Source organism: Jaculus jaculus, chromosome 6, assembly GCF_020740685.1.
Source record: "Jaculus jaculus isolate mJacJac1 chromosome 6, mJacJac1.mat.Y.cur, whole genome shotgun sequence".
NCBI classification, from domain to species: domain Eukaryota; kingdom Metazoa; phylum Chordata; class Mammalia; order Rodentia; family Dipodidae; genus Jaculus; species Jaculus jaculus.
Genome location: NC_059107.1, coordinates 59,095,793 through 59,108,119, shown reverse-complemented (window position 1 = coordinate 59,108,119; position 12,327 = coordinate 59,095,793). Strand labels below are relative to the sequence as shown.

Genomic DNA, 12,327 nt, shown 5'->3' with positions numbered 1-12,327 from the left:
GGAGTTATATGTGTTCAGAAATACCCGCCAGAGGCAGGTGCTCCACACTGGTCCCCAGAGTTCATAGTCGAATCAAACTACTACTGTAACTTAGTTGATAATGCCATGCTTCTTTCTTGACTTCCTTCTGCACTTCTCATCCCCTTCTCCTAGAACTACTTTCTGGGCTTCCCATATCAAAGAAATTCAGGCAATTCTTGCCCAAGGATTGATTATAGGAGAAATTCAAATCAAGATAGCTTCTAAAATTATAAGGCAAATTTGAACTAAATATAAGGCCAATTTTCATTTCCAGCAATGCCCTTGAAAATGGACCTCCAAGTTTCTTCTGTGCTGGTCATATGACTTTGTTTTGGCCAGAGCGGAAAGGAATTCAGGTGTCCTTGTCCTCCTTAACCCTCTCATTTTCCATGGTTGTTTCAAGAAGTCAATAGTTCTCTCTGTTTTTATCTGTGCTACCTCATTTAGAGATGAAGTTTAATTAATGTGTTGGATTTTATGGGAGAAGCAATGAGCCTGAAATATAATAAATTCATCTCTCCCTCTTTCTTTTCTCTAATAGTGGGAACATTTTAGCATTTGGCTAAAGACTGTGCACCTTAATATGTATTTGAAAGTATGAAAACAAGTGAACCAAGGACCTAGAATTTAGAAAAGACAATGGCAAAGTCCATTAAAGGAAAGAAGACAGCAGCAGGGATTATTGAATTAAGACTCACAGAATTATGGAACTGATAAATCAGAGAGGGTCTTTTTATTTTTTGGATTTTTTGAGTTAGGACATCACTGTAGCTCAACCTGACCTGAAACTCACTCTGTAGCCTCAAGCTGGCCTCACACTCATAGCGATCCTCCTGCCTCTGCCTCCAATGTGCTGGGATTAAAGGTGTGTTATCATGTCCTGCTAGGCAACTTCTTTCTTTCTTATGTTTTTTTTTGGCGGGGGGGCAGAGGAAGGGATATTCTGAGGTAGGGTCTTTCTCTAGCTCCAGCTGACTTGTAACTCACTCCATAGCAGGCCTTAAACTCATGGAGGTCCTTCTATCTTTGCCTCTTGAGTGTTGGGAATAGAGGCATGTGCTACTATGCCCAGCTCAAATTAAAAAAAATATTTTTAACATTGATTTTTTAATATTACTTATAACAGGTTATTCTCTTTTATGCCATTGCCCTAGCTCCCATTACCCTGGAAGACCACCTCAATGGGGTTATGGTATTCACTGTAGGGCCATGAAGGCCTCAGTCAGTCCCTATCAGTAGAGAGGACTGTGTCTCAGGATATTCCTAACCATTCTATGGCTCTTATAATATCCCCACCCCCTCTTCCACAATGTTCCCTTAGTCATAACAGGCTTTTTGGCAGTCTAATTTAATGTTGAGTTCTCCATAGCCTCTGTAGCCTCTGTATTTCTGTTTTGATTGATCACAATGTTTATCACCATCAACCTGGGGCTAGTTGTCAGGCTAGCAGTAAGAGCAGTGTTCATGTCATCACTTCCCCTGCTGTTTCTCTTGGGCCATGGAGGTTGTGGTAGAGGTAAAACATCTCATGGTGGACAGCTTGCTAACTTCTTGTTGTACTGATTAATCTTGGTTTTTCTCTGTTTACTCTGTCATCTGTCCAAAAAAAAAAAAAAAAAAGCAGATTCTCCAAAAAAGTGAGAGCAGCTTGAGTTAAAGGAGTTATGCAAATTTTATCACTTTTCTTTTTTGGTGTACAGGCCTACTCTTCTTTTCCAGAAAGCAGTGGGGATTCTCTCTAGAGTCCTGAGAATGAGATTCTTACTTGGTTTCCAGCACTAGATATGAGTTCTTTCCCACTGAGTGGGAGTCATGTCCAATCAGAGAACAGTTGGCTATCTGTAGAGGTGTGACAATTAAAAAATACTCTATTTGAATTTACTTATTTGAGAGAGAAAAATAGAGGAAGAGGGGATTGGCATGCCAGGGCCTCGACCCACTACAAATGTACTACAGATGCATGTGCCGCCTTGTGCATCTGGCTTACGTGGGTCCTGGGGAACTGAATCAGGGTTCTTTGGCTTTGCAGGCAAATACCTTAATCATCAATACATCTCTCCAGTCCCACAAGTGTGTACTTCTTGACCAACTTGTTGATTCCATAGTCTGCAAAGTCCCTGCTTATTCATGCTGTTGGTGACCATTCTCCTCCAGTGGCTTTCTTAGGGCTTTCCAGCACTATGAGGGCTAGCCAGGTGGAGCTTGTTTCCCTTTTGGTTCATGTAGACTCTTAAGAAGACAATGGATTATATATAAACTTCCAGAATGTCTATTCAAGAAAAGAAACATAAATAAATAGTTAAATATTATAGTTAACCATTATTACACATAATATTAATGGATCAAAGAGTGCATGTGGGTGTGGTATACATGCATGTGTGCATGTGTATGTGTGTAAGGAAGGCAGAGTTTGACTTCCCAATTGTTCTCCACCTTTCTTACTGAAGCAGAGTCTCTCACTTGAACCTAGAGCTCACCCATTCAGCTTGTCTAGTCAGCCAGTTTGCCCCAAGGACCCTCTCTCTGTGCCTCCCAAGTGCTAGTATTACAGGTGGGCTGCCACACCTGCCTACTGTTTACATGGGTGCTGGGGATCTGAACTCTGGTCCTTATACTTGGATGATAAGCACTTTATCCACTGAGCCATCTCCCTGGCACTGTCAAAGGATGATTTTCTATTACAATCATTTTGCAACATTATCTTTGAAGTTGTTCAGAGTCACCCTAACTTCAGTTTGTGAACAACATTTATTCAGCAGTGGCGGCTGTGAAATTTCTAGGCAGTAAAAGCTGGACCATATGTCTGTAGGATAAGATGCTTGAGACAGACTTGCTGTGACCTTGGGACATATTGGTGAGAGTTTCCCTGGGATCCTAAATGCACAATGGCAGTGTTAACTATTGAAATGCTCTTAACCCAAATTGGAAACTGTCACTGGAGACAGAAATGCATGCTGCCCCCCCACCCCTGGGAGGCAAGAATTCTACCACTGAGCCGCCAATGCTGCTGGTCTTGTGGAGTCTGTGCACTCCCTACTCCACTATATATACCTGTGAAATGCTGAGCAGCTAGGAACTCCATTTCCCAAGAACCAATGCAGCAAATGCTTCCTTTGACCTGGATTCTAGACAGTGCAGTAGTAATAGAAGTGATAAAGGATTCTCTAGGCTGGGCCCATAAAAACCTCTCATGCAGAAATACACCATGCTAGTTATTCTTTTTAGCGTCTGTAATAGCTGTAGTTCTAGGGTGACATCATTGAAAACAGCCAACGCATCAATTCTGGGGCCCTGAAAGGCTCAGATAGGTTGGATCCTGAAAATGTGTTAAGAACCTGCTACTGTTATGTGAACAAGAAACAAATTTCTATTGTGCTTGAGCCACCATACATTCTAGGGACCATTTGTCACAGTAGTTCATCTCTTATAACCAGCACAGCATCTTGAGAGCATTTGGATCTTTTTCACTCAAAGAGACACAGGGGGCTGTGTGTGTGTGTGTGTGTGTGTGTGTGTGTGTGTCAGACAGACAGAGAGAGAGAAAGAGAGAGAGAGAATAAATATGAGTGGACCAGGGCCTCTTGCCTCTGAAAATGAACTCCAGACTTATGCTCCACTTTGTGCATCTGGCACATGGTACTGGGGAATTGAACCTGGGTTGGCAGGCTTGACAAGCAAGCACCTGCTGAGTCATGTCCCCAACCCTAGAAAATGCTTTTATCCATTGAGTCATCTCCCCAGCCTTGATCCATCACTTTCTAAATCCCAAGCACATCCCTAAAGCAGCATCCTCATGCTCTAAGAACTGGAGTTTCTGGCAGCAACACCAGAATGACAGCACATGCCAGGTCTTCATCCATTCATCTAGTAGCCTCCACCTGCCACATGGCCTAAGGCAGCCAGAAGCCTCTGACAGGGACATTGATGAGAGAGTGTGGTGAGCCCAGGGGTAACAGTGGCTGTCTACTGCTGGTGTGAGCCCACATAGCCCCTCCCTTCCTTTCTATTCCCTTTATATCTCCTTTCTAGCTTACTGGCCTCTGGTACTGAGTTTTAATCCTACTCACACAGAAGTCTAGTCATTTGTATCTAGGATCAACATATGAGAGAAACCATGAGACCTTTGGCTTTCTGGACCTGGGTTACCTCACTTAGTATAATCCTTCATAGAAGGAGTTTGGTAGGATTCCTTCTTTTTCTATTTTATGGAAAAGTTTAAGAAGCACTGGTGTTAGTTCTTCCATGAAGGTAAGGTAAAATTCACCAGTGAATCCATCTGGGCCTGGATTTTTAAAAAATATTTTTAGTTTATTTATTTATTTATTTATTTGAGAGAGGGAGAGTAGGAGAAAGAGGCAGGTAGAGATAGTGGCTTCCAGCCACTGCAATGAACTCCAGATGTATGTGCCCCTTGTCCATCTTGTTTATGTGGGTCCTGGGAGTTGAACCTGGATCCTTTGGCTTTGCAGGCAAATGCCTTAATGGCTATGCCATCTCTTCAGCTGGAATTTTTTTAGTTGGGAGATTTTTTGATAACTGTTTGGAACTCTATACTATTTAAAGGTCTATTTAAGTGGTTAATCTCATCTTGGTTTAACTTGAGTAGGTCGCCTAAATTAAGGAAATCATCCATTTCTTTCAGATTTTCAAACTGAATGGAGTGTATATTCTTATAGCACGCCCCTATCATGCTTTTTCCAAGGCTTTAAGGTGAAGCATTAGGTCATTTACTCATGACCTTTGTAATTTATTAATATAGGCAATGAAGGCTATAAATTTACCTCTTAGAACTGCCTTCATTGTGTCTCAGAGATTTTGGTATGTTGTGTTCTCATTATCATTTGACTCTATAAATTTTTTGATTTCCTTCTTAATTTCTTCATTGAACCATTCATCATTTAGTAGTGTATTGTTTAGTTTCCATGATTTTGTGTTTGCTCTATAGCCTTTCTTGCTACTGATTTGTAGTTTAATTCCATTGTGGTCAGATAGAATGAAAGGAATTATTTCAATGTTCCTGAATTTGTTAAGATTTGCTTTGTGTCCTAATATATGGTCTATTTTAGAGAATGTTCCATGTGCTGCTGAAAAGAATGTGTATTCTGCAGCATTTGGATGAAATGTCCTGTATATATCTGTTAGGTCCATTCTTTCTATGACCTCATTTAGTCCAGATTCCTCTCTGTTTATTTTTTCCCGGGATGACCTGTCAATTGATTAGTGTGGGGTGTTAAAGTCACCCACCAACACTGTGCTTGGTGTCATCTGTGACCTTAGTTCTAATAGTGTTTGTTTGATGAATTTTGGAGCCCCCATGATAGGTGCATATATGTTTAGGATTGTAATGTCCTCCTGTTGGAGTGTGCCCTTATTCAATATGAAGTGACCTTCCTTATGTTTCTTGAGCTACATTGGACTGAAGTCTACCTTGTCAGATATTATGATAGCAAACCCTGCTTGTTTTCTAGGCCCATTTGCTTGAAACACTGTCTTCCAACCTTTCACCCTAAGATAATGTCTATCCTTTGTAGAAAGGTGAGTTTCTTGGAGACAACAAATTGTAGGATCCTGCTTTTTAACCCAGTCTGCAAACCTATGTCTTTTCGTTGGGGCATTGAGGCCATTGATATTAAGAGATATTATTGAAAGGTGTGTATTTATGTTTGCCATTTTTATTTGTGGTTCCGGTTCTACCTTTGCTTTCTTGTGTTAACTAGTATTTGAGTATTGCTTGTTTTTTCCAGGTTCTTTATATGTGTGCTTTTCCTTTTCTTCAGCATGGAAGATCCTATCAAGTATTTTCTGTAGAGCTGGTTTTATCTTCAAATACTCCTTTAACCTGCTTTTGTCATGGAATGTCCTTATTTGTCTGTCTATTTGAATGGATAGCTTTGCATGGATTAAGTAACCTTGGTTGACAGTTGTTATCTTTCAGAACTTGGAATACATCACTCCAAGCCCTTCTGGCTTTTAAAGTTTGTGCTGAATAATCTGCTGTAATCCTGATGGGCTTGCCTTTGTAGGTAACTTGATTTTTCTCTTTAAATGCTTTCAATATTTTTTCTTTGGTTTGTGTGTTTGGTAGTTTGATGATAATATGGCAAGGAGAGGTTCTTTCCAATTTTGTCTGGCTGGGCTTCAAAAGGCTTCCAGCTTTGGCACCTCTTTCCCAATTTGAGGGAAGTTTTCTTCTATGATTTTGTTGAAGATGCCTACTATGCCTTTGGAGTGGAATTCTTCTCCCTCTACTATGCCCTGAATTCTTTTTTTTTTTTTTTTTTTTTTAGGGGAATGTGATTTTATTTTTTAAAAAGTTGTATGTTCCAAAACACTGTACTTCAAAATTTCCACTAGAGATTAAAAAAACAAAATATTACTACACACCAGCATAAAAACATAATGCACACTATGTGGCTATACTGTTTGTTAATACTTCTATGATATGTCATGTTATATTTTTTAAATGTAGGGGAGTGATACTAGAATCCTGTATTCTGTGACAGGTAGGATATTACTACTGGGGCTAGGAGAGACACTAGGAAGTAGACAGGGGAGACAATCTCAAAGGAGAGCATGTTAACAGCAGTGGGATGTTGTTTTGTTTTTAAACACATCATGAAAGTGAATGAGAATGTCCTCAGACACAGCTCACACAAAATGAATTATCAGAGCACTAACACAAGACTGTAATACTAGGAATGTAAGTTTATAGTGAGGTTTTAGTCATGACTCTTCCCATGTATTCAAAGGAAAAAACTCAGGATTTGTACCTTAATCAGTGTTAAATAATGCACAATAGCCATTAAAACCTATAAGCCCTATAAACAGGAAACCCTATGAACAAGAGAGAGGCTTTTAACTAAGCCCTATAGCCTAACTGATATCAGAAAATTCATACTGAGTAAATCACCATAAAAATTTTAAGACTGAAAAATCCTTTAACAGAGTTTAAATTTCACAAACATCAGAGGCTTCAAATTGAAGAGAAACTGATTTTCGATAGAAGTGGGAAAAATGATTACACATTAGTATAGATACAGGATGCATATTTTAATTGTGACACTATTAAGTGTATCTGTATTATTTCTATATTATGCTATCTCATATTGTGTTTAAAAAAGAATATAAGGAAGTGATACTTAAAAAACCTATAAAATTCTGGATCTTATGGCAGATGGGGTACCCTTATAGAAACTAGAGAGTGCTGGAAGAGAAAGAAAACCATATGAAATGACAAAAGTACAGGGCCTTTAAGCAATACACATTTGGAAAGCCCACAATGAAGGGAAATCCTTTAATGAGGAGGTTTTAAGAAGCAACTCATTCCTTATTTCAGTATCAGACCTTCCTTAACAAAAACTTTATGAATGTACTGAATATACAAGGAGTTAAAAACAACAATGGAGGTTGAAGACATACATGCTAAGGGAGTCAGACAGGTGCTTAGATGTGCTTCTTAGCCTCCCTTAGTAAAACAGCAATATTAGTTCCTTTTGTGCTGCTTCATTGTTCACAGTACTCATCACTTGACATACTACACATTCTTCCTCCACCAGAATACAAGTCCCATAATAGGAAAGTGTTTACAAAGCTCTGTTCTCAGTACCCACAACAAAAATGGCATGGAGTAGGCATACAATATTGTTGAATGAATCAATTAGAGTACTTTCCTCAGGAAGTATTTTGAAATCCAAAATTATTTCCTTCTGCTTTAAAGACAGTTTATTTAGCAGGACTGAATATTAAAAAAACAGTGTTCATTTATAACACACCAGAGTAAAAAGCACTTTAACTATTAAGGTCTACAAATTACTCTTTGTTTGGGGGATGGAAAAATCATACAAAAAGCACCAAGGAAAATTCTCATAATTTTACTAACCAGTGAGTTCACAAGGCAAAAAAGTCATAAAGGCAAAAGAGAAGCTCTTAGCTTCTAAAGACAAACATTTTCTTACTTTCTCAGGTTTGGAACTCCACATTTTACTCCTCTGAGGAGTCTTGTCGGGGGGGGGGTGCTAGAATCTATATGTATATGCCTTGTTAACCACTTGTATAGAGGACACTGCAGCTTGGAATCCATTAACAACTGTTTTGTGCAGAATTTTGCATTTCAAAATCATGCCTCATGAAATTAAAAAGCATTATTAAAGGCCCATCATTAAGCAGTCATGTACAGAGGTAAATTTTTAAAATCTGAAGTTCACTCAGTAGGAAGGAAAATGACTGCAAAGCAATGAGAAAAGTGTGATAACATGAGGCAAAAACATGGCGTGTAACAGAGAAGCCTCTAATTTTCACTGCAAAGAGCAGGCCTTTGGACACAGTATCACTAAAGCTACTTCCTAAAAGATAATCAGAATGTGTCTGGCCCAGAAGTATGTTTCAAAGGTATTGACCTTTTTCAGCATAAGCACATTTGGGGAAGGAAGTGGAAGCACTTACTGTACTTCTAACAATCACATCACAAATGATTAAACTTAAAGCAAAGATTCTGCTTAAATGCTGTCACATAAAACTCTTGCCTCTGGAGAGAACATTCCCTTGCTTCCAAGGCTTACTTATAACTCTTATGTTTATCAAAAGAGCCTGGGATTTCAATGTTTTGAAAACACTGGTCTCTGAGAACACATACAGACTGTATGTAGAAATGAGACTAGAAAGACAGCCATGCTGTTTCCCTTGGTAGGATGTTCAAAAATGAAGTATGAAACAGACAAAATTCTTCATGAAAGATGATTTTTCATTTGCAAATACTGACTTTACTATGAAACATTTGTCTACATGAAGGCGTTTAATATGCAGTCTGAAATGAGATCCAGAGAAGAGGAGGGAGACTGGGTCTCAGGGCTGGCATGGAAATCAGCCTGATACTAAAGGTGGTATAAGCAGCAATGGCTGTGAATGGCACTGCATAACAAAATATTCAGAATAAATAAAAAGCAAAGGAGAAAATGAAACAAAAAGGCAAGAAAAGAAAGAGAACAAGACTCCAATGTTGATCAACATCATCAGGGTAAGCAGAATTTGACAGACCACCAGGGAAATGCAGAAGTGAAATCTGTAGCAAATCTTCTAAAGAAAGTAGCAAGTGCTTCTAAAAAGAGTAAAGTTGGTAAATACTGGTTGACTTGCTCATATTCTCAATGGTCAGTGGGAGAAAAACAAAGGTTCTGTGGAAAGGGAAAAAAAATGTCTCTCACAGTAGGAAAAAGGAGAGAGACACTCTAATAACAACAGGCTTGTAGGTACAGTTCTTCTAAAGTGAAGTCACACACTTGCAGTGATTCCACGGATTTTTGTTTTTCTTTTTGAGGCAAGCCCAAGAGACTGGCCTTTTTTAAAAAAACTTTTTTATTTGAGAGAGAGAATAGGTGCACCAGGGCCTCCAGCCATTGCAAACAAACTCCAGATACATGCGCCTAGTGTATATGGCTTACATGGGTACTGGGGAATTGAGCCTTGAATTGGGGTCCTTAGGCTTCACAGGCAAGCACTTAACTGCTAAGCCATCTCTCCAGCCCCAGAGACTGGCCTTTTTTAATATGAGAGACTGAGAAGAAGAAAGAATTGGCATGCCAGGGCCTCCAGCCACTGCCATCAAACTCCAGACACATGCACCACCTTGTGTGCATGTGACACCTTGCACTTATATCACTTTGTGCATCTGGCTTACAAGGGACCTGGGCAGTTGAACATGGGTCCTTAGACTTCACCAGCAAGTGTCTTAACTTCTAAGCCATCCCTCTAGCTCACTATTTCACTTTGAAGGAGGCATGTCCTTCACAGAACTCAGTCTCCTAGAAACTGCTGACAACAGTCTTAACTCCGAGTTGAGAGTCTGCAGAAAGAAGAGGCTGAAAGGTAAGATGGGAGAGGGGACAGCAGTGACAGTGGTGGTGAAGTTCCATGATGCTGAGGACAAAGAAATCCTAAAGCAGTGTGGTTTAGAGAAAGGAAGCATCAAGCAAAGAAGCTTGTGAAGCAGCTACAGACTACAGAATGAAAGACAGAACAATGAAAACAAGAACATTGAAGGCTGGAAAGATGCGAATCATCATCCAGTACTGAAATTTAAGATTTCAGAGTTGAGAAAGTTTGGATGATTGATGATCAGGGTGAGAACGCGGGAGTAAGCCGCTGGAATGTCATGAACATGAGGACAGAAATTGAGGGCACCAAAAGTACCACACAAACCATTCCAAGACTTCAGGAGTTGAGGTAGACAGAAAGATGGTAATATGCAAGATATCAAACTAGACTCTTTGGCCTTCGTATTCCATCCCTACTATTAAAAGCAAAACATATTTAAGTTTCAGTATAATATGTAAAGATATACCTTAAAAGCATTTGATGGATTAACCTGATTCATTGAGAAACCATGAATTTCATTTTAATCAAGGTAAGAAATCAATTTCTGAAGTTTTATGAAATGAGTGAGTTAAAAACTGAAGCATGATTGTAATACATGCAACATAAGCACAGTAACTCCTTTGTGATCTTTTGTTATTCACCTTATTAAAATGAAATCTGAGAATTAGTCAGAATCTTTCATTTTGCCTATATTAATACCCATAGTACATAAGGGAAACAATGGGGTGAGTTGATTTTAATCTCTGAAGCACAGCAAAGTTCAAGAAAGGGAGATTAGCCAGGCGTGGTGGCACACACCTTTAACCCCAGCACTTGGGAGGCTGAGGTAGGAGGATCACTATAAGTTCCAGGCCAGCCTGACACTACATAGTGAATTCCAGGTCAGCACGGACTAGAAAGAGGCCCTACATCAAAACAAACAAACAAACAAACAAAACACAGAAGAAAGAAAGATTGAATCTTATGTTCCATGTACTTTTCCTACACTGAAACAATAATAATCAAAAATAATAAACAAAAACTTTGTGAAGCTGAATTGGATTCCTCCTTACTAGCAACAGGATTATATATAGTTCAAGGTGAATTACAATAACATGTATGCCAATTTAGAAATCATTTCTTCACAGATTTAAGACTATATAATAACAGGTAATAGCATTTAAAGAATGATAACCATACTGAATATCTTTATGTGGTGTAGTATTCTCAATTATCAGTGTTAGTGAATCTTCTTTTCTGAAACTTTCTTTTCCACTTAATGATTTTTGTTTTAATTTGCAAAGGATGAGATGAGCTACTAGTTATAGCAATGCTGAAAGTAGTTTAAAATTTGTTTTGCATTTGTTGTATTCCATTCTTGTTCTTTCAGAGGTCCTTCACATACAAATACATACTTTTTCAAAATTTTTTCTCCTACTTCTCAGAAGTCTAATGGCTCTTTGTGTAGAGTGCAGCCTGCTCCAGAAACACCAGTATCGACTTCACGGCTTTCCGGCTGTTGATATGCACAGTGCTTCAGTCCCCAGTAGCACATCTCTCCACTGTACATCATAGCCAGCACATGAATGTCACTGAATATTCCTGCACTCAGTAACTTAGCTGTGTCTACGTCTTGGAAAGAAACTCCTTCATTTAACTGGATAGGGCACCGGTAATTTAGCATCTGCAGCAAGTAATTGATTCCATCAACAAGGTACTTTTGAAGCAAATTCGATTTTCTTGAGAGCCATTCCCTTCTCTTAGTTAGCGAGTGACAATACATATACAGCAGGGCTCCTCGTCTCCAAGAGAGACATTCTAGTAGCTCATCCCCAAGCAAATCGCAGGATTTTGAATTCACGTTGTTTTCTTTGACTAAAATTTCTGGTTCTGAAAGAAAACTAATCAGCTCTTCTACTTTCTGTGGAGAAGAGTCTTCCGGAAAATCTTCATCTACTAGTTTATTTTCTTCAAAATATGTCATGTCCAAAATAGCCTGTGTGTATAGTTCCAGAAGATGTGATGGATTTGAAAATTCTTTCTCTTCTCCACACAAGAGTTTCAATTTTTCTAGAGCTGCAGAGGCCCGAATTAAAAAGTGATCGTCCTCGCCCGTCGCTTCGCTCAGCTGCTGAATGTGGGCGTGGGCCCGGTCCCAGAGCTCCTCCACCCGGCTCACCACGCCCGACAGCGACACGGGCCCCGCGGCCGCCATGGCCACCACGGCGGGCGGGGCGCCTGCCCTGAATTCTTATATTTGATCTTTTCCTAGTGTCCTGAATATGTTGAAATTCCCACTCATACTTTTCTATAAGTTTGTCTTTCTCTTTGTTGGACTGTATTAGATCTGCCACCTGGTCATCTAGCTTAGATATTCTGTCCTATCTTTCATCCATTCTACTGGTGAGATTATGTACAGAGTTTTTTATTTCATTAACTGTGTTCTTCATTGCTAGT

At 39.4% G+C, this 12,327-nt stretch overlaps 1 protein-coding gene across 1 annotated transcript; it reads right to left on the bottom strand.

Moving 5' to 3' along the window:
* Positions 1-9,648: 9,648 nt before the first annotated feature.
* Positions 9,649-12,086, bottom strand: LOC123461591 (UPF0600 protein C5orf51-like). Its single transcript, XM_045152663.1, has one exon. The coding sequence runs from the start codon at positions 12,083-12,085 to the stop codon at positions 11,312-11,314; it is 774 nt and encodes a 257-aa protein (XP_045008598.1). The 5' UTR covers position 12,086; the 3' UTR covers positions 9,649-11,311.
* Positions 12,087-12,327: the final 241 nt, after the last annotated feature.

Coding starts and splice junctions, on each gene's coding strand:
- LOC123461591 (XM_045152663.1), bottom strand. CDS start 12,085: ATGGCGGCCGCGGGGCCCGTGTCGCTGTCGGGCGTGGTGAGCCGGGTG.